We start from the raw sequence: 23453 nt of genomic DNA, 5'->3' as shown, positions 1-23453 counted from the left end.
TTCTTTCAAGTCGTTTCGTTTATTGCGTTTCATTTTAGTCATATGCGTCCGTCGCTCTAATAGCGCTTTATGTTGATGCAGCTTAATCGTGTCCTATTATAATTACTTTTTTCTTTCCGTCGGGCAATTTAAATGTCATTTAGATAGACTGGGTGAAGTCAAGCTAAGTCACAATATTACATCTCGTTTTTAGTTAAGGCATATATGAAAGATACTAATAGATATTAAATAGGTATTTCAGGGCATCTTACAGATGGATCATTTGCGTAATAATATCGCGCTAGCCTCAGGTGGCGTACGGGTGATGTTATCGCTGCTAAACGTTTCATGCAAAGTGTGAACCCCAGAGGCAATTACCAAAACCATCATTTAATCGAGTCTTTATGAAACTCTCTCACACGAAGTTAACTCAGCACATTGTGTTAAAAGAGCGGGTTTTAGTTTCTTTTTTCGAATGCCAAGATGTCCTGCGCTCCTCGCCGTCGTGGAGAGCATGAAGCGAAGCCACTCTACCCATGCAAATATTTGTTTCACATGCTGCCCTGCACTCGAGAGGACACTCGAGCACGGATCTGTGCAGTAAATGGTGTATTATCATCAGCCCTGCTGACGCTGTCAAGGAAATCCTCTGGAGTCACACTTTACGTTACAGCTTTCGTGTTACACTGTAATTACTATGTAAATACTGTAATGCTAATGAACAACAAGCACTTAAAGCATAATTGTTTACAGCGGGCTCTTTTCTTTTCTGCAGTATCATTTCGACACAGTGACATGAATACGCTTGTGTTTGTGAGATTAAATGTTTAGAATTAGACGAACCAAATAATAATCACAAAATTCGGTCAATTAATATCTGACTGTTGGTGGAAGTTGCTGGTAGCCATTCAACATCCATAGTGTAGGAAAAAATAAAAATTATAAAAAAATAAATAAAAAAATAATAATAATAATAATAATAATAATAATAATTAATAATAATTATATATATATATATATATATATATATATATATATATATATATATATATATATATATATATATATATAAGAGAGGAAGCAAAGTACTGAAATAATAATAATAATAATAAAATAATAATAATAATAATTCACTACATTCACTTAATTGTGATATTATGAAAAAAGACTATAGATATCAGTGTTTTAAAAATGTATGTTAATATCTAATTCACTATATTTAGGATTTAAAATTTTTGTAATAAATGCAAAACGTTTTATTTAAACCAGCGTTTGCATTATTATTTATTTGTGTAAGGCTCCTTTGCTGTAGATGTTCCTCTCCACGTTATGTGAGGATGTTTCAAATAGCATCTTGAGCTTCAGTAGAAATATGACCTTTTATGCAAAGAAGTGCACAATGTCACAAACAAGCCTCCGCTTGATTAGAGCCATAGAAACAGTGCCGAATGTTTGTTAGTGTTACATTTCAAACCATGCAACTTTTTTATATCGAATTAAAATGACACTTTTGGACCCTATTGTACAACCGAGATTTGTCAGCGCATGTGACAGTGACCCTGCGTGTGCCTGGCGGCTCTTATCGCCATTGCATTTCTAATAACGCGCAATATGCAACCGCGCAACGCGGACGGCGTAACGTGAAGCGTTAGTCCCCATCCACACTGACGCGGGACTCCAGCCCGGTTGTTGCGGCATCAGCGGTAGGAGGAGATACAGAGGGGATACAGGGACTCCTGCAGGCTGATTTCAGCAGCTCAGCACTCGCAGGTGGAGACGCGCACCGATCCGGAGCTTCGTCTGACAGCCGAGCGCGCGCACTCTCACTCACTCACTCGCCCAAATGAATAAATAAAATAATTAATAGAGCGAGCTCGTGTTCAAACCAACTACAATGAGAGCAAATCTGTCGCAGTCAGTCCAATCCTTATATGACTCCCAGCCATTTAAAATTTGATGAGCAGTTTTTGGAGAGCTCCTTGGATTGATCCCAGTGTTTTCCAGTCATGAAGAACAGGAGGGAATATGTGGAATACTGGAGCGCGATTATAGTGTCTCTCTTCTGGATTCACAGCTCGGTCGGGATGCCCCATGTCATACGGATAGGTAAGAGAGCGCGTAATGGACACCGACTCTTTAACTGAACAAACGAATGTTTTTAGTGAGTGTTGAAAGTGCTTGCGCTGTTCGTTTGGGTCCGACTGCCGTTAGTTTGCATTTTGTGTTTAGCAACTATGTGTAAAATGAGAATAAATGCCTTGCACGGAGCTGTTTACGCGCTGGAAATTTAGTTGCGCGTTTATCAGCATGCCGTGCGTTTGAGGAACAGACGGTGCTGCGTCGTTTTCGCGATCTCGCAAACATTTGGAGCTTCTAAGAGAATTATTATTTTTTTTGTTAAACTGCAGCACGTGAGAAATCAGTGATATTCGGAAAGAGCTCCGGACTTGCAAAAATACGCCTGCAATGCAAGTTCAGTCTTAACAGGTGATCTAGGAAACGTTGCGCCGAAGTTTGCCCGGAAACCTCACCTTTACGCACCGCGTAGGTTCTCGGCGTTACGGGCGAAAACAGAGCACTCATACAATCTGACAAATAAAGATTTTTCTCAGTCTGAGAAGCTGAAATATGTGTGCCGCGTGGAGACAGGAGCCCGATAGAGATCAATACAGTTTTGTCTGAAGGCAGATCACTTTTGACAAGTGGTTCGATGCCATGCAGGAAAAATGGCTCGAAATGTCATTAGGAGACATTAACATGTCCAAGCGCAGCCTTCAAGTTCCCCAACAAAAAAGAGACAGTGTTGTCTGTGCCTTTAAAAGAAAACAAAATGTAATCATCATGCATAGCTGCTCTATTTATACTTACACAGTTTGACTTTAGTTTCATGTGGTTGCATTTTTAGTACACTTTGGCACTAAATGCATTTTTTAAAACACATTTAGCACGAAAGATTTACTTTCATTGTTTATTCTAAACAATACACTGTTATTAGAGCACTTTTTTTTTTGCACCGTACGACCCGGTTCTCCCCCACTACGGATGTGATTGACGACAGTGGCTGTGACTTCAACGACATTGTGCTCGAGATTTGTGATTTTTGACAGCTCAGATCTATGTTTTTTTTTTTTGTTGTTGTTGCGCCGGCGTGACCGGAAATGTTTTCTCAACGGCTCCTTTAATATTTCCACCGCACGTTTGAAAGGAAACAAGTGTTGACAGATCCCAGCAAAAACCCTCTTTTGAGATATCTCTTAAACAGACGCCGATTAAAATACCGTCTCCTTTTTGATCGGCGCCGAAGTGCCCCCGTAAATGTGATTTTCAAAAGGCATGACTTTGTGGGAGTATCGCCCGAGCCTGTTTCTCGCACAAAAATTTGCGCTGCGAAATAACTAAAGTCTGCGAAGCATGATGCTGTGTGTACAGGCGTTCTGTGATACCACCAGAGGGCTTACTGTTCCCCCCTCGGGCCCGCGGGAGGTTTTGTTTGCCACATCGCAAGAATCATAGCGCCGAAATTCATTAGAGAGGCTTGCGTCCAAAGAGAGCGGGCAGGTTTTCGGAGGGGGGGAGGCTGTATGAGCGTCCGCTCGCCGTGTGCTAGCTTAAGTGTTACACCATCAACACGGCTCGTGTAATGGTGGGCATCCACAGCAGACGTGCCTCCATTGATTTCACTGTTTTTACAACGCACTTCTCAGAGGCCAGATGGTCGATCAAACTCACTCGGCGAGACTGTAAATGTCGAGGGGAAGAGCGTTTCTGCTGTGCCTGTGTGTTATTAGCCGTCTTGCCCTCCTGCTATGAAACTAAAATGGGGAAACGCTTTGAAAAGGACAATGCGGTAGCTCACGACGGCATTAGGAGGTCCAGAGTCGTAGGATTTCGCAGAATCAAAGTATTTAGATCTGTGTTGTTTGGAACCGGCCGAGCGCTCGGCATGGATTGTTTGGCATGGCAGAAACTGTGATCCGGTGCTGAGGATCCCGGAGTAGCTGCATGGGGAGAAGCAACGCATGGGGAAGAATCGCAAAGAAGGACGATACGCGGCCGCCTTTTTCACATACGGGCCGAAAGGATGTCAGCAGGGTCACGTGTCTTTGTCCTTCTTTAAACCGAGTGTCACATGACAAGCTGTCCAATAGCCGCAGATCCAAGAAAAAAACCAAAAAAACATTTGAGGTCAAACTCAATGGGTTTTCAATACTCAGCTTGACTTTTGAGTCTAGTTTGGATTCGCCGCTGTCACTCAAACCTTTCAATATCGTTCAGGGCAGCTGCAGCCTATCAGGATCCACTCCAGTTTTGGCACGAACGGCTCTGGACCGCATCCAAATGTCACTGCAGAGCAGTGCATATGTCTTGGAAAATGATGACAAACTCTCAGGAGGTTCGGTTTTTGTAATCCTAATTTTAAGGAATTTATCTTGCTCAGTTTGACCTTTAGAAAGAGCCAACCGAATGAGATTTTTTTTTTTTTTTTGAAACCTTGGTACACATTTACACGCACGGCTTCATAAATTCAGTATCTTTTGGAGATTTGTTTATTTGTTTTCAAAGATAAGCTTGTGCGTTTAGGCCGTCTCGGTTGTTGTTCAAGAATACGATTAATGGAATAAACGTAATGCCTTTAAATGAGAGAATCAGCGCCAGAGAAAGATTTATTGAAAAATCAATCGCTTTATCTACCTAAGAGTTACCGTGCTTCATTATGAACAGTTAATCAATCTCACACTTTTTTTTTAGCTTTTCTTCTAAAGAGACATTTTTATAAATTCTTATATAAAAAGTCACATATATGAAAACAGGCATTGTTATTTTACATCTAATACTATTCATATTTTAAGCTTTATGTTGTCTTTTTAATAGTATTTTACACAATAACTTTATATCATCTGTTTTTTTTACAGAAAAAAAAAAATGTTAATTTAGCTGTTGACCGCATGAAGTGCAGCTTCAGGTTGCATGATTTTTTGGTCCACGGCACACTTGAATTCGGAAAAGACTAAAAGCCTTATTTTTTATTTTCTTCAAATGTCTGCTTCGTACTCCATAGACTCTTCGTTTAAAACACAAATTGGCTGCAAATCCACATCACATGTAGCGGCAGAAAAAGCCTTCTTCACGGTATAGTGTATTTGACATATATAATGATGCTTCGTGTAACAGTATCTCAGCACTTTGGATCTTTTACAGCAATTAAAATGCCCTTCACATTAAAAGCACATGATAGTTTCTGAGGCGTGTGTCCCCTGAACGTGTTCCGAGTGGGCGACTGAATTTCCGCGTGACAAAAGAGCACAGGAAGTGGAGATAAATTACTAAAGAAGCTGACAACAAGAATTGCGCCATCGGTAAAAGATGGCCATCGGTTGCACGGTGAAAAATGAATTTTTAATTTTTGTGCAAATTTAATCTATAAGCTGTCGCGGGCGAGCTTAGACAGAATTCTTCTGGCAGAGACTAGAGGTTGATGCGAGTGTGTGTGTGTGAGAGAAGTGCAAGAAGGGTTCGAGCCCGGTGCACAAGTTCTTTGATGTCCGCCGTTGTCTACTGTAGCGGAGATGTGGGGAGACAGCGGCGTCTCTCACAAACAAGACGCACACACGCACGCACGTACATACAGAAATGCATGCGGTTCGTACGCACGCACGCAGCTGTGTGATTTCACTGAAGCTGTTGTACACGCGCTTCCATTTACAGAGTCAGCACACTTATGGCCTGCCGATTAGCTTCAGTGCCGTTAATGAGAGCGAGCAGATGTCGGTTTTGTTCGCATGAAACCCTGAATCAAATGCTCCGTGCTCTCTTCTCTCAAATCAGTGTCACTCTGTTATTCTGAAGCCGAGATCTACTTAAAGACCGACTGCACACACGTAGGCCTACACACACACTCGCAGGTTTTTGGACACATGCGGTATGCACACACACACACACACACACAAAATAAACTAATGAAAAGAAAACCAAATGGTGCATAGTGACACACATCATGTGGCATGATTTGATTACGTGTTAATGCAGCAGAAAATCTCCATTACACGATTTTGAAGCTTAATCTGAAAATCTATACATTAGGTAGAGCGTAATTATGAGAACTTGAGGTTTCGGAGAGGGTATGACTTTGATACACCCGAAGAATGGATAATCAAGCATTTTGATTTGAAAAGAAGGCATGGGTTGTTCCTTAGGCACTTGTAAGCATGTCTTATCGCAGCTTCAGAATAGGCCTATTTTACTTTCCTAATACACATTCCTGCCTTAATTGCTTTTCGAGCATGTCTGTGGTCGAAATGACTTTGCATTTTAGTATCACCTAGTTTATTGTTTCTTAAAAAACTGATTTGCAAATCTGCAAATGGTTGGACAAATATGTAGTCTCACACCATTTGTTGAGTCAGTGTTTCTCTCATCTTAAAAATGACTTACTTATTGTTGCCTCTGCATGTTAATGTTGTGAAATGGAAACTGACCCTGTTTATTTTCTAAATGCATGCTATTGATCTTATCGTGAATGATTCATCCATGCGTGCGTTTTATTTTTTTCACCGTAGTGTCAAAATGTCATCTCAATCTTCTGGTGGAACCACCAACTTCTTTTAACCCCTTTTTATAGAGCCGACTGCAAGATCACATCCAGATCTGCCTCCATTCAATCAATAACCAGTGGAGTGACCTGTCACCTTACTTTTTTCTTTTCGATAATGCATTTCACTCGAATGGCCATAAAAATACTGCAAGTACGAATATCGGTTGCTATTTCCATTACATCACAGTTTTAAGCTGGGGTAGTAGGTGCATTTAACAAAAAAAATATATACATATAATTTAATTAGGCAGTATTGCTATAGGAGTGCTATTGTTCAGGGCTGTACATTTTCTCACATTAAGTTTAATTAACAAGGGTGACTCACTGATTTTTAAACAAAACATTAATTTCTGCGAATGATTAATAAAGCATTAAGATTTGTGTGTAATGTGAGTGACGTAAGTTACTTTCTTTTGTTTTTTTAAGTAAAGTATAGAGTAACATATTATTTTTAATTGTAATTTAAATTTAGAAGGAAATATATGCTGTTGATTTTTTCAAATAAGTAACACCAGTTACTTTGTTTTCCGTGTCTTGACCGACAGCTCTGGTGTTGCCATGTTGGGAGAAATTGGGAGTAAGCACAGAGGCATTGCGTTTGCTATGTGTTATTAATCAATGTCTTCGCTGCTAACCGTCGATGATCCAATTTACCAATATTAAGCAAAAACTTTTTTTATTTTTGCTATTGCTGCATAGTGTCGAACTTTCATCTCCTGCATCGCATTCTTCGTGCAATTAGTTTGAGCTGCGCTCTGTGAAACACAGTTTCATGGCAATTTCGTGAATGACCTACACCTAACCTCGCCCCTAAAACTACCTGTCACTAGGATTTAGATAAATCGTGCAAAATTCATATAAATTAGCCACCTAGTAAAATATTGGTTGTGTGTTATCATTTCACTTTTAGTGTCATAGGGCTTTTGCATTTGTAAACTTTTTTATAAAGATGTAATAAACTAAAATTCAAAAGTAACATGCGTTAGTTTCCATCAAAACAAAACTAGCTATTAACTAAAACCACTAACGTAATTAGTTACTTTTTTTAAGGAGTAATGCAATATTGTAAGGCCTTACTATTAAAAGTAATTTCCCCAACACATACTAAAATGTGGTCTGGGAAAGTTCTGCTTTGCTACAGCTTTTCTGTTTTCCTCACTAGTGAGAAATCGTGGAGCAAATGGCAACAGAGACGTAAAAGTAAAGCGGCCCGATGCTGATCTACTCTCTGAAAGTCGCTTGGCCAATCAAACGTCGGCTTTAAGTTGTACGAGTAAACTTGCCTTGTTCTTTCCACAGCTGCGTAACAAAATGGTCAGCAGGAAATAGAGATAACATTACAGCGATGGCACAACATTGAACTAATTTACTGACACATGAGGTCTTCCCTTTCACCAGGAGCCCTCTACTGTTCTCAGAACAGATGGTGTTTTCATATCACACTACAAAGTGTGCGCTCCACAGCACTAGGTCTTTCGGGAACATATGTTCTTTATAATAAATAATAAGCTGACTAATCTTACACCGATGCAAGCATACATCTCCTTGGAGAAGAAAGGGTGGGCTGGAATCGAATAATACGGCAGCAGACTATGATCTCATCAACAGAAATGGTGGGCCCTTGTCCCTGGATGTGTGTGACCTTCCGAATATGACAGCTCTCGGAAAAATACATAGCTTGTCAATGTAGTTGTTTTCTCCGTCTCGCTCTTTCAATCTCACTCTTTCTGTCCGTTACTCTTTTTTTGTTGTTGTTGTTGTGGGAGGTGCTACACCAGCAGACAGAATCAAATTTCATGTCCACCCATTTGTCTTTATTACGAGCCCCTGTCTAACGCATCCGATTCCCACTCACTCCCGTCAACCGGCCCCTGCTGGGAAAGTCAAACAGAATTAAACCGTCCAAACGGGAAAACCCGGCCATGTTTTCCTTGCGTGATCGCAGGTCACAGCGGCAGGCGGAATAAACAAAGGCGAAGAAGCGACCGTTTCTCAGTCACACGAGCGACTCCGATCGGCGCTCATGTGCCGACTAAATATCTGCTGTGACTCGGCCTTTGAGAAGCAGTGAAAGGAGAGAGCAAGCTTGGGAGACTCTTATTTAGTTTGTTAATTAGCTCGAACCTTTTGATCCCAATTTAAAAACCTGCCACGTTGCAGCGCTCGCCTCTTTTGTGCATTGCCTGGAGCAAAATAAAACGGAGCCCATTTTCCCCCTTTGCTTTTCAAATAATGTGGCATTCAAGTCCTCCCCCTTCACATACTCCCTCCCGTTTGATGCGAGCTGCCTTATCCGTCTGCCGTCATGCCCGGTGCCCGCAGAAACGCACGTTAGAGTATGGATCACCCGTTTCTGCAATAATACAGCAGCAGTCCATTTCCTTCGGCTTCACTGAGCATTGATGACATTAAGGTATATTGATTTAAATGTACATTCTGTGAAGAGGTAGGTTAGCCAATAGGTCGGAAGGAAATTCACTAAAGAGATTCCTTTATTATTCTCCATCTGTTTTACTGGACAATAAAATTAAACTGACGGCACATGGAGACTTTTGCTTAAATTTCTGAAGGTTAAGTGTGCAATTTCTTTGATGTGTGAAATATGCATTCAAAAATTGTCAGTTGTTTTAACTTAATAAAATTGTGATACGCATTTCTCACCAGTTGGAAATTTAAATTCACAAAAGATATTATTTTATTATCTCAATTGGTTCTATTGGATAATATGATTAATTTGGCAGCAAATGGAGACGTTTGCTTAAATTTGTAAAGGTTAAGTGTGCAATTCCTTTGGTGAAACATATTATGCACTAAAAATGGTTAATTGGTCTAACTAAATAAAATGACAGCACGCATTTCCCACAAGGTTGGAAGAAATATTCCAAAAAGAAAATATTATCTCAATTGGTTCTACTCAGCAATGAGACTGATTCACTGATTGATTTTGAATGTGTGAAATATACAAAGTGTGTGTGTGTGTGTGTGTGTATAAATATATATTAGTCTCTTTATCCACTCACTCACAAAGCATGGTGGCAAATAAACCTTTATTGTCCAGTTAGGTAACAATATTTATGCATGATTCCCCCAAAAGACCACCCAATGGACAACTAACATCAATTAATCAATTAAAAGTTGGCAAAAATAGCCACTCATGAGTTTCATGGGAGGAGCGCTGAAATATACCTGGAAATTAACACGGCATGTTAATACGCTCCTGTTACAACTGCTAACCCTTGATCTACAGGTAAGACATGGGTTATTGTGATCATCAGTCCATTGGCACTTGAAGAGGTCTGTGGAGGTCAACCAGAGCATAGCTGAATGAGAGCTGCCTTTGAATTTCTATTGAGCAACAGCTCTTTTCTTTCACGTCTCCTTTGTCCTTTCGTGAATCTACAAGTGCTGTGGAACATTTCCGGTTATGAAGGCATGCGATTAACAGAGAATGTAACTATTGAGTTTCAGCATTTTTGCAATAAAAAAAGACTTTGCATCAGATATGTTCCGTTTCTAATCAGATACTTATTTTATTTAGAAATTCTACAACGAAAGTTGAACTAGGTTTGTTTGAACAATCACAAATAAAACGTCCATTTTAAAAACTATCCAGTAAAGAGTAACAAGGCTTTTAATGGATCCATTCAGTTTTTCTTTGTGTACTTCTCTGTGCATTTGTAGCAGAAAAGATTCAAGTAGGAGCAGAGAGCTCTGACCTCATATATAGTGCTTGTGAAGGTCAAGAGACCAACAAGTTCCAGAACTTCTCAAATGGATGCTCTAAACAGCACTTTTGAAATGAAAAGTTATATGATGTTACTGGAAAATAGGAGACTTATTTTAAAGTTTTATAGTGTTCGTAGGTGGGAATATGCAACTGTGGATGGTGTTGTTTGCTTAAGAACAATAACCAGTGCCTTTCCGTCATTCATTGTGCAAGTTAAGCAGTTTTTATGTTCTTGCCTGTAGGAAAAAATTATGAAGTGTAGATTAAAAGATCACTACCACTGTAGAGATTCAATAAACAACAATCCCCTGCATGGAAATGGACTTTGTTGAACAATAAGTTTTGAATACAGAATGATGGTGAAACCGAATAATTAGTTGAATTAATTACCTCTCCATTTATTGATCGACATCAGATGTGAACTTGAGATCATGAAATTTGCATGAATAGACACAGTTGGTAATCAATGTGTTATTTTAGAAAGCAAAATAAATACATTTTTATTCTTCTCCAGATCCTTTAGCAAAAAGAATTTTGTTAATTTGACATGCATTGTTGTGGTTGCACCGGTTTATTTAACATGCTGAATTAATCAAAACACTTTGGAATTGAGTTTTGTAGGGTAACATTTAAGACTGCTGATGCACGTCATGAAAACGATAGACTGAAATTATTTATTTCTCTTAGAGATACAAAACTTTAATCTTGGCATGTCTATACAATGTGCACTAGCTTGTAAGCCACTAACACAAAGTCATTACTGAACCGTAAGCCAACAGCTACTACGGGAAATGTCAGGGGTAGTGTAGAGTCATTCAGGCAGGAGATGAGAGCAGCAAGGTGAACTCTGATCTGGGGAGCTAAAAGATTACCAATAAACACAAGAAAACAAGGCCTTTTGCAGCTGCCTTGACAATAATGCGATGTCTGGACTTTGAAAGGTACTGCATGAAGATTGGACCACTATAAAGCTCAGAAACAGCAATGTTTTGAAATGCCTAATTTGATTTGGTTTTAAATGTCATGGACAATCAAATGATTCAGAAGACAAGGTTTCTGCTGAAAGCTCCTCTACAATGTAAACAAGCACAGCTCAATATTGTCGTAAATATGGTGTTCATCATAATTCAGATTTTTCTTTGTTGTGGCTTGTGCCTTGGTGTTTAAAAAAAGCAGACCAGTGAACGTGTCTGCATTTGCGCACTTGTCTGTAGTCGTAAAAGTCATTATCCGCACATGAACATGTTAAAGTTTCAGTGATAAATCATCGGTTGTGTTTGACATTAGTTCACTCCAGGTTGTGGGTCTTAAAAAGGATGAATGAAACCCTGTGATTGAACAACATGAAACGAAGCAGTGATTGAAAAGAAAGAGGCACGTCTAGGCCAGGGGACAATCAGTGGGTCTTTGTGCCGTTTTCCCAGCCGGTAATGACATCTGGAACGCCTCGTGCATAGAAATAGGCATTAGCGCTCGGGCAGAATCCGGTGTGGCTGCAACTCTACAAAGATGACAGAATCCACACAGCGAACGTCTGCAGGATGGGGCCTATTAGAGACCGAGATCTGTTTGAGCTGCTGACAGACTTGAAAAGAAAGACTTGAGCAGATATTACCTCCAATTATGGGGCTTCCTGACCAGTGTGATCGAGTGGAACTGGGAAGGCTGAGCCCTTTCATACTCTCGACACGTCAACTTCTTTTTCAGAGGCCTTACGATGATATAGAGTGGCTTTCTTTCCTCATTCCTTCATCCCTCGTTCTCCATGTCCTCGTTCTCAGCCCTCTCATCTCTTTTCCTTAAAGATCAGCGATGCAGGGCTGAGTGTTTCAAAGTCCTGAGAAATAAAAAAACCAAAAAACACCCCCATTCTCATAAATGGAAAGTGTTTTTGTGGGGGACTCAACTGCGAAGTAGACCTCATCCTGTCAAATTGCAAATTTAATCCTATCCAGCATGTGCAAATGGTTGTAATCCCCACCGGGACACAATGGTCTGTTCACTTCTCATCCAACCCCTGCCTCATCTGGCTGGATTATAATGTCTCTATTTGAGTAATGATTGCCAATTACACATCTTTATATAATGGCCCTAATGCCATTTGGGTCTGTGCTATCCAATGCAGAGTTTAACAGAACAGACTCAAGAGCATTTTTTAGGATTTTATTAGCAGATAAAAATGAGAATGAGTATCACCCCCTCAACCAACCAATTAATTAACAATCCAACCAATCTTCAAACCAATCAATCAATCATTCATTCATTCAGTCAGTCAGTCAGTTAGTCAATCAATCATCCAATTTATTCGGTCAGTCAACTACCAAATTTACCAGTTACTCAAACTAATGTATCAACCAGTCAGCCAATCCCAGTATCTCCAATCTGTGACACTAGTACTAGTACTCAGCCATTCAATTAGTCAGTCAATCAAATATCCCACCATCTAACAAAACAGTCAGACAGTTTACCATACTCAAACTGCTATACCAACCAGTCAGCAACAGCACTTGAATGAATAAGTTGGTCAACTAACCAACCACCCAAAACTACTTCACCAACTAGCAAGTCGATCTTAGTATCTGTAGTCTGTGACATCAGTGCTTCAATCAAATCCATCAGTCAATCAAACACCCAACCATCTAATAAGCCAATCAATCATTCAGTTATCTAACCAACTCACCAACCACCCAAACTACCATATCATCAACTCAGTCAATCCCAGTGTCTTTGACATCAGTTCCTGGCTCTGTCATACCAAAAGTACCTTTTCTGTGATTTTCCAGTAATCTGAGTGGCTTGATTTGTCTCAGCTAGAGGGAATAAACGCTGATTGCCTTCCCCAGGTCTTGATGGCAAGTCAGAGTGTTCTCCCCACAGAAGGAACGTGCTCCTCTGGGGACTGATTGGCTTCTTGGCCCTCACAGTGCTGGCTGACATGCTAGCTGTGTAGCACCGGTACACCTGACAAAGTCCTCATGATTGGAAGACTTTCTCTGCCCTGCCGAGCCTGAAGTATATCAATTCTCTTGTGTGAATTTGCCCCAGTTCACAAATGTTGCGTCCATGTCAGATTATCAAAGGGTTATAGATGTTTCAACCAGCAGACTCCAGACAATATTTGGATAGATGAAGAGATGTGTTGGTAACTGAATAACAAGACCTGTCTTGTGTTCTATGCACGCAGTGTTCGGACCATCACCTTTTTTCTTTGCTTGGTTGTTTTAGAGTACCACTTTCATTGCATTTGTATTATTAATTTTTTTTTCTGTTTTGTAGCAAACCAAGAAAATATCCAAGAAAAGCTGTAAAACCATCTTTACACAATTTATATTGTGAAACTTACCTGCAATACAGACTGACTAGGTGATAAATATATTGAAATAGTGATGCACCAAGTATATATGTAAATAACATAATACTAACTCTGTCCAGGGAAATCCTGCCTAATTTCTATGTAAATTAGCCTCATTATATAATGTGCCTTATTCACAAACCTCAGATCAAGTTTTCTGCCACAAATACAATTTGTGTAACAGAATGCAAGCAGTAAATTGAATTTTATTTAAAAGAGACATTTGTCTACAGTTTCTATTGAACATGGCAGCATTCACTCATTAAATGATAGAGAAGAGCATTTTGGGCATATATCCAAATGTAGACGCACTTTCGCCATTTTAAAGAGCCAATTCATGAGCTTGGATTGCAGTTGTGGAGTGACGCTGTAGTCCAATTAGTGTTTTATTATTGCACTTTAGTTATTTAAATGTTGTATTAGAAATTTGTACAAAAAGATTTTTCTTTGTTTTCACTGTGATTCTATCATTCTCCAGTAGTAGGCTACATTGTGCAATTGTAATATCAAAGCATGAATTTCTAAAGTAAGACTTGTTGTGTGGAGCTTATCTGTAGCGATTGCTCTGCATATGTACTATATTTTGCCGGTGGAATATGTTTAAAATGTAGTTTTGCATGGAAACATCTGAATTTCAAATGAACATTTTCACATGTATTGGAAGCATGTCACCAATGGTTTCTACAATATAAGTATGTTTAACTTTTTTTATGCTTTGGTTCAACATTTAAACACTCTCTCAGACGTTGAAAATAGAGCAACTGTCTAAACGTTTTTCAGAAATACAAGCAATTAATATGTAACCTCAGTGCTTTCAGTTTGGGAATGGCTACAATGAAAGATAAACCTAGTCGTATGCCAGATTGCAATAGTCTGCAGTGCAACTTTACACTGTGGAATTACATCAGTGTGAATTACATAAAGTGTTAATTCCATATAATTCCAGCGAATAATCATTGCTATTCTTTGTGAACTCCCTACGATATCCTTCATTTAGAGTGGGCACATCAAACCACTTTTTTTTTTTTTTTTTTTTTTTACGCAACACTGACTTTTGTATGAATGCGCACTGTACTTTGTTAGGGTCAGCTGATGAAATCTCAATGTTCTGCTCTGACATCAGCCAGATTTGCGCTAATGTCAGAGCAGAGCATTGTGGGAACGTATGGCTAGAATAGATAAGTGCTAGTTGCTCTCTGGCTGTCAGGTTTTGAGCAATGACTGACACGGAAACCAGCTTTTTCTCAACTATCACATGGCCCGTCCACAAAATGGAGGCACCGTAATGACTTTTTTAGCAAGGCAATTTTAATAGAATATCTTTAATAGCATTCACAATAATTTCATTTGGAGACATGATTGAAAGTAAGAGAATGTGGAAATGAAAGGAAGAAAAAGCCATTTTCTCTTTTGTTAATCTATATGAAGGACTCAATGTTCTTTTCTTTAGTGTATTATTCTCATGGAAGAGTGTATTCACGGAAGTTTCATTTCATTGTGATATCTACTTTTGCCTTGAATCTCAGACTATCCATCAGAACATTTAAAACATTAACCAGACAAATAGAGGAACAAGCTCACACCAGACAATGTGGAAAAAATGGAAATGCATTTCCTCTGTAGGGTGGTAACTGCTAGGGAATACTAAATAGAGAACACCGCTTTGAATGTCGTTAACGTATCTTGAGGACAAACTCTCAATATTGACTTTAATAATAGCTAGTAGATGCTGGACGTATGGTTTGCATAGAGGCAAGTTGCAGTTTGCAGTTTAAAGAAAACTTACTGTGACCTTTCCATTCCAACTCACAATGAACTTTGTGTGTGTGTGTGTGTGTGTGTGTGTGTGTGTGTGTGTTTGTGTACAAACCACAAAACCTAAAACTCTGTAACAAATGTTGCACCAGTAGCCCTTTTTCTTATTTTAACTCAAATTAATTCACATACTTTAGGGTTAAGCTGCAGACTTCAAAACAACCAGACAATTGTGGGAACAGTGTATCAAAATTTAAGATAAATGTAATCTTAAATTATGCAAATTTAAGAAAAAAATGATTACATCCATCTCATTTTCTCCCTCATTTATAAAGATTGCGTTAAAATGGATGTTGTTTGTTGTCACAATTTAGTAGGTGTTCTTTCGTCATTTATCTTTTAAATAGAAGCATAAGCTTCTGGATTTGTACGATAATCTCTACATCTTGTAAAAAAAATTGCATAATTTTTTAAGGTTACTGTCTTCCTCTTGATGTGTGCAATTGCATTTCACCGGCTGCCAACTATTATCTAATCTTTTTCTAAATGAAGTGGCGACTGTAGCCGCAGGCAAGTTCGTGTTCAGTTGAAAATGGAGTCCGACTTTTTTTTTTTTTTCATCGTCCCCAAACTCTCTATGTCTACCCCGTAGCCCTTCGGGTAGAAGCTAGAATTGTGTCTAGCTGGATCTGTGCCCTAATGTTTTTGTCATCGCCATCTCTTCACACGTTCTCTCTTTCCATTCGAGAGGATGAGATGAGTTCTCTCTTCCTGCAGCCTGTCTCGGGTTCTTCCTCTACAATTATCTAGTTTGTACATTGTTCATGCATTTGCATGCAAGTCGTTTTTTCTAGTTTTCCTGTCTTGCCCTGTGAAAATTTCCTTCCTATTGTCCCCTCAGAGAAGATTACAATGTGACAATACTGAATTTGTATAATTAAACGTGCTAGTGCGGGGGACTACGTGTCTGTGTTGATGATAGACCTGTGTCGCTGCAAGAGAGGAGAGGGCAAGGAAAATAAATCCCGATTGCTCTCTCAGCTGCATTTACATAAGAAGTGGAAGTCAGTTGCAGAAGAATAGTTTGCAGTAGCGTTCCATGTTTGTTCAGTGAAGACCGAGTGAGGACCTTTAAAAATGGATGACTATTCGTGAACGGCATAATAATTGGAGGGACATCATAAGTGTCAGCTGAAAGCGGTTTGTCTTATGTGTCCAGATTCGGCCAATGTGAGATTGGATTTTGCTAAAAAATGTTTGAAAAAAGTCTACTTTAAATGTCAATAAATCCCAGACTAAAGGCAAATCAGATTAGATCTCTGCTCTCTGTTGTATTGGAGAGATTGCTGATGAAAAATAGTTTTGGACAGTTGACCTGCATGGACCTCCACGGCAGGACACAGAAACTCTGACTGATGCCAATTCAAGAGAATGCAAAGGGAAGGCAAGACACTGCAGGCAAAACCTTTTTTGGGTTTTTTTGGTCAGTGGTCAGTTTTAAGATTTTGGGCAATTGTGCTTCCGTAACTCCCCTTTATTTAAAATAGTGCAACAAAAACATCCAAAATCTCTTTATGTACACTAAACAACCATATTCTGAATAGTTTTACAGAAATATAATACAATGTTTGATTGTTAACATCTTTTCCATTAATACATTGTTAGTTTGCTGCTTATTACTAGTTAGTAAGGTTAGGTTTAGTTATTGGGTAGGATTAGAGATGTAGAATAAGGTCATGTAAATGGTTAGTATTCTACTAATATGCATTCCAACTAACTATAACTGTAGGTGCAACTGTAAAATAAAGTGTTACCAGGGATAGTATGGCTATACTTAAAAATTGTTATTGCCTGATCTACTGATCATTCTAACTGTAAACCGAGCCTTGTTTAAAATCGTTGAACGACAGCAGTGATGGTTAAAATTCAAAACCTTGTACAGTATATACATTGAATACAGTGTAAATTGCTTTGGATAAACATGGATAGATAAAAAAAATCACAACAACAGGCTGTATACTGTATCTTCTATACTTGTACATACTTCACATGACCTTCCCTTAAGAGGCATTGCTTTGGAAACAATTCTAGTGTCACTGTCAGTTTAAGTTGATGTATCATTTTACATTATATATATATTTATATCTGAACTGTGAAAACCAATGTCTGCATGTGTATGCAGTTAAAGCAAAATAAAATGATATATTTCACATAGTGCTCTCAAACACGGTACGTACCACTCGGTTTACTTGCTGTGTGTGATTGAATGGTCTTTTCATGGCAATATTTCAAGCGGGAATCTCACTTTGTATTTCAATAGACGATCGCAGGTGTTACATCTGATTTAAATTTTCTAAACATGCTTCAGTGTAATTGCACACGGGCCTCTTTGGAGGTTTTTTCATTTGAATTGCATTATTGTTTCGTGCATAAAATAGTCCTTTTATTCTTACATTGGCTCTGTAATGATGTACGAGCAACATTTGTTTTTGTTATTTGTTCTTTGTACCGCTAACTTCAATTGTTTCGTTATTTTTATATACATCAGATAATAATGAGCACAGTAAAGCTGCTTTTGGTTTGTATCATTTGATTGTACATTTACCAATGAGCGTTTAGCATGAATAATGTCCATGGGCGGCAGCGTTGCTTTATGCCATTATAATTGAAAAATAAGTCTTATGTGACATGTTTACCCATTAATGAATGACTTGATAAAAAAACCAACATATTTTCTGCACTTTGCTGCAGTGCATGCGGATTGTTTGTCTTTTGCATTTATATTCAGAGTGCAGAATGCAACTCATGCAGGCAGACTTTTTAAAATGTGAATTTAAGAGTAAGCTTGTATACTTTGTCGCGCATTGTCATTTTGACACGAGGAACTCACAGCTCTGTATGAGTATGTGTCCCTGAAATGTCAGACTGATCTGATATCTGACATAATGTGACATATCTGTTATCTGCCATAATTTAAACACCCGTAGGTCACAAAATCATATTTATTTTATTTTTTATTCCATTGAAACATGTTTAGAGAAATGAAAATGATAATGAAAATGCTGATCAAGTCTGGAAGCTTGTCGAATGTGCTTTATCCATTCCGGTTTGAGCTTGAAAAGATATTTTTACATCAAAAAAAGCCATTTTCACTGTGCTGTGTGATCATCTGTTTATTTTGAGAATAACTTTTTTTTTAACCTCCTTTGAATTGTTGAGATGACAAACTTTGCATTGTCAGCCTGACATTTTGTGACTATCTTTAGGTGTAATAATAACATTAATACACATAAGTTTTCAGAGACATATTGGTTTCTACCAGCATAAACTGTATTCTTGGTTTTCTCAAGAGTTTTTTCACAGTTATAAGCCTAATTAGACGATACAGTTAGTTTCTTAAGAAAGCAGGTGTCTAAGAAAATGTTCATAGAATCTGCTGTTCTCATTACAATAGTGAATTATCACCTTGGCTTGTCTAAATAAACGGCCGAACCAATAACTCGCACACACTTGCGAGGCTACGCACCAGTAGCCTTGACATTAGCCATCAAAGCAATGACAGAATATGGTATTTAAAACATTATTGATCATGTTCTCATTCGTTTTCCTTTCACTCTTCATGGCTAGAGCACGAGCCCCAGGATGTGGAGTTGGTGACCGTGCTGTAGCGGTATTGAAAACGAATTATTAGATTTAATGGTATGTAGGGGGAGAAAAGCAATGAATAAATAAGAGGTTATACAGTGGTGGAATTCAAATCAGTTGCAGATTCAATTTTAGGACAGAATGGTAATGTGACGGCCAGAGAAGAGAAGCCAAGAGAGAAGGCTGTGATTTTCCCCACACCGCCAGCGTCACAGCGTGCTAATTCATGTTTCATGCTCCGCAAAAGCAGGCCAAACGACCGTTTTTTTTTTATGTCCAACCCTCGGCTGCCAGGGATTTCTTCCATTTTTTTCAGAAGCCTATGTACTTTAAGGGGTATTACAAAGTCCATACCTTCTTTAAAAATATTACCAGGGTATCCAGGCAGGAGCTGGATGGTCTTTTGGTGTGTTGTTTGAGTGGCTCCAGGCCTCTTTTTACAGGCGGAGCATCTCTGTGGAGTCTTCAAAGCGCCACGGTAACAAGGCTGCAAATGTCTGTGGGTAAAAAGGGTAAAAAGGCCCACGTAAATGCTCTCCTAATGACTCTCAGCAGGGTTACCCCCGTATCTTTCATAAAGAAAGAGAATAAAGCCCAGAACCATTATGCCGAGTCCATGCGAAATCTGGGAGCGGTGTTGGGATTCAACAAAGAGAATACCCATTCTGCCAAATGGGGTGTAATGGGATACATTAGTGTGTTATATGCCTTGCGGTGTACCTGGCAGTCAGATGTTGTTGTGCTCTTTTTGTTGTAGAGATTGTCTCTCCAGATGGTAATTAATGTAATTTTGAATGCCCGAGTGCAAACATGGGGGACAAGCGTATGCTGCTGAGCACGGATAGCTGTCTTGCTTTAAGGATCAATGAAACTGCTGTTTAACTTCACGTGTTTCCTGTAGTGTATTGGTCTCAAACTACCAGTAATATTTAAATTAGCGTATGAAGTTTGATTTGTAAAAAAATATCCGCTCGCCCTAATGTATTACATTTCGCATGTCACTTTCATACCTGCAGTGCTTTTTTTGTAGGTCTCCGTGGTGCAAAATATTGAGCATCCCAACCATAAGGATGTAATTTGGCGCTTCACCACCACAGTTTGATGTATCATTAGAGAAATTAACTAACTAGTCACAACCGTTTACCATAAACATGCTCGCAATTCCATCATGTGAACCGATTAAATTGGTTCAAAAATATAGGACTGTAACATTAATGCCATCACATGCATTTGGTGGACTAATAACTTCTGCTAATTAATTTATGTGAGATCAAAATTAATGTTAGATAATTACAGTTCATTTACACGGACAACAAAAAGCCGTTTAAATCAAGTTACGCAGTATGTAATTCGTATACACTTTACTCCCATAAACATGCACTTCATTCAGCCAGCAGCTTTCTTGACAACTTAATTTCTCCGTGATGCTGCTGTAATGAATATGGCATCTGTGGACTACTTCACTATATTTGTTCCCTGTCGTTTTTGCTTTACGTGATATCTGATTCATCGCAGGTTCCCTCATATGGCATACTCTGGGGTGCCATTACAAATGTATGTACAAGCTCACTCTTCAAAATCCCCGTTTATTCTTACCACACTATGGCTTGAAACGTATATATATATATTTAAATAAAATGGAAGACATAGAATGCATTGCATGATATCTTTCTTATTAAATTTCTGTTGTGATTTACAGACAACATACAATAAAAAAACCCCAAAAACACAGACGCAAAATCTTGTTTACCAGTTAACCAATGCAGAACTTTCAGGAAATGCCCCCTAACCAATGGCATGAAGTTTGGGGCGTGGCCACATGTTAGTCTGACTAATGGCAGGTGCTGGTTGAAAATGTTGTTATTTTCTCAACTTGCTTTGAAATTGCACACTTAAGCTTAATATTTAAAACATATGTCATGTAATATAACACTTACACTGCTTTCAGGTAGAGATGTGCACTGCTGAGGTCGAGAGCTCAGTGCTTTAGCAGCTAAATAGACAGCGAGCAGGACTGTTCTGGCCAAAGGCTCACAGGCCTCTCACGGCTGCACAAGGTCTCACATAAGCAGGGACCGACTTGACCACTACCGGGCAATGGCACCTTTGAGACTCGTACAGAACAAATAGATCATTGTTCCCCTGGCAAGCAGAAGATGGCATTTGCTAATCAGAAAGTCATCTGTCTGTGGGATGAGCATCAATTAAGGCACTTATGCAGCTAATGATCAGGAAAAAAAAAAAAAAAAAACTAATGGGTCTATTTAAGGGTGGGATCTCACCTCTATCTGTCCAGCTCAGTGTGTGCGCACTTACGGAGAATTCTAATTTCATTTTGGTGTAGAAGAGTCCTCGTAGTCAACCAAGGTCGTCACCACCTGTTACCTTAATCAACCCCACGCTGCAGTATTAGCCTGCGATTTTCTGTCAAACAATTAAGCCTTAATAAATCCAGCAGATAGTTAGTTCAGAGTGGGAGCACAGGGGCTGCATGCGTTGAAGACAACATGAAACGCCATTCTAAATGCAATTAAGAGGTTGGTTTATCTTAAAATGAAAATTCTCATTCATCACTTACTCAATGTCATGTCGTTCCAACCCCGTCTGACCTCATTTTCATCTAACTCCATTAAATTAATAAAAACTTCAATATCATAAATGTAATCCATACAATCCATGTGTTTTAATGTCTTCTGAAATCATGCAATACATGTGAATATACAGATATGGTTGCACTTTATTTTAACGGCCCATTCTCACAACAAACCAACAAACCATTAACTATGACTTTTGCAGCAATTGACTCTTAATCTGTTGCATATTAGTATTACGATAGCTGTTAAATTTAGGTATTGGCTAGGATTAGGGATGTAGAATACGGCCATGCAGAATATGTGCTTTATAAATACTAATAAAGAGCAAATATGTTAATAATAGCAATGAGAACTGGTCCATATACTATATCATAATATAGTTTCTATTCGATATCATATCATAGCTCTGGAAGTCAGGAAGAGTTAATGAGAAAAATTTGGGGTTTCCAATATTTGGCTCGACAACACGAGGTGATGGTTTTATCTATACTCATTTACATTGTAATGCATTTGGCAGACAATTTTAATAATACTGCTAGTTTGATGCAGTGCAACTTATTTTCCAGACAAAACAAAACAGTTGTTTCAGAGGCAGAGCGTCTTAATTCAACGGTTATAAAAAACATTTTTCACAAAATGATTGTAGTTGTTCACAAGGAATGGAGCCGATGAAAATGAAGCTGCTTTTTAATGAGATTAGATTCACTTTTAAGGAAAAAAGGATTTATTTTCCTTTTGGGTGCACTATATGGCGACTAGACTAAACCAAACCCGGGTGAATGCTATGTTTATTTTCATAGGTTGTTTTTGAAGCGGCGGGAGGGACTCCTGTCGGATACGGGACGGTCACTGCATGTAGACATTGACCTAGAATGACATTATCACACATGGCACACCGCTGTCTCTGGCTGTTCGATTGCCACCCCGGCTAAGGGTGACCCTGCTGACAGGCGACCTTACTCAACACCTGCTCTTCTTCACGGCAGCCTGTCGTCGGCTGATCCGATCGGGAGAAAACAGCTTTCTCCAGAAAACGCCTACAGCTCTCAATTACTCAGAGGACATTAAATTTTACAAAGCAGTTAAGTACGAGACACGTTCAATCTCTGAAAAATAGGCCCTTTTTTTTTTTTTTGCGAGCCTCCCGCTCGGCCATCAGGCTCGTCTCTCTCGATGTGACATGACACACAGATGTGAGGCTGGGACTCGCTGAAGGCAAGATAGAGGGCGTAGCGTGATATTAGGGGTTTCCTCTTTAGGAACATGCCGCTGTGTTTCTGGACAGACCTGCCAAAGGGGGCGACTTACCCACAGCTAGGGGTTAATTGCACCACTGGGGAAAAATGCCTTCTCTGATTCGGTGCACAGTTGATTGGGTGGTTGGTGACAGGCCGCGCTGCATGTTGCGGGGAAAGGGAACGATGTCTGGAGGAGAAGAAGGCCGCTGAGAGCATGAGCTGAAAATAAGTCGAGCTGACAGGAAGCGCTCCTCCTTTTGGAGGCAATTTCACATTTGTATCCACTTTGACTTACTAAGCTGTTATTAAAGTGCGAAAAGGGGGCAGCTGTTCTTACGTGAAGCATCGGGTTTGGAAAGCATTTCTGTTTGATTGCATGACTGTCGGCTAGAGACTAAAACAATCACAGCATTGTTTGTTTAATTGATGGAGAAGAAAAATTGGAAAGAACTGAAGGAATGGGTAAGAGACTTGGAAGAAAACAGCCTGTGGGTATTTTTTTTTTAATGCACATCCATTGCGTGTTTGGCCAACTTGTTAGAAGTTACATCTCAGATTTCGTCGTAAATAT

The 23453-nt window shown here is 39.1% G+C and overlaps 1 protein-coding gene across 1 annotated transcript in view; it reads left to right on the top strand.

Annotated features, from left to right (window-relative positions):
• The first annotated feature begins 1695 nt into the window (after positions 1-1695).
• LOC122360932 (glutamate receptor ionotropic, kainate 3) overlaps positions 1696-23453 on the top strand; it is a 102044-nt gene continuing 80286 nt past the window's right edge. Inside the window, exon 1 of the mRNA XM_043261771.1 lies at positions 1696-2085. Coding sequence (XP_043117706.1) covers positions 1986-2085 — 100 coding nt within the window. The 5' untranslated portion in view covers positions 1696-1985. The remainder of the gene's footprint in view (positions 2086-23453) is intronic.

This window comes from Puntigrus tetrazona, chromosome 16 (assembly GCF_018831695.1).
Source record: "Puntigrus tetrazona isolate hp1 chromosome 16, ASM1883169v1, whole genome shotgun sequence".
NCBI classification, from domain to species: Eukaryota; Metazoa; Chordata; class Actinopteri; order Cypriniformes; family Cyprinidae; genus Puntigrus; species Puntigrus tetrazona.
Note: the sequence above shows the minus strand (reverse complement) of the source record. Positions and strands in the feature narration are given on the sequence as shown.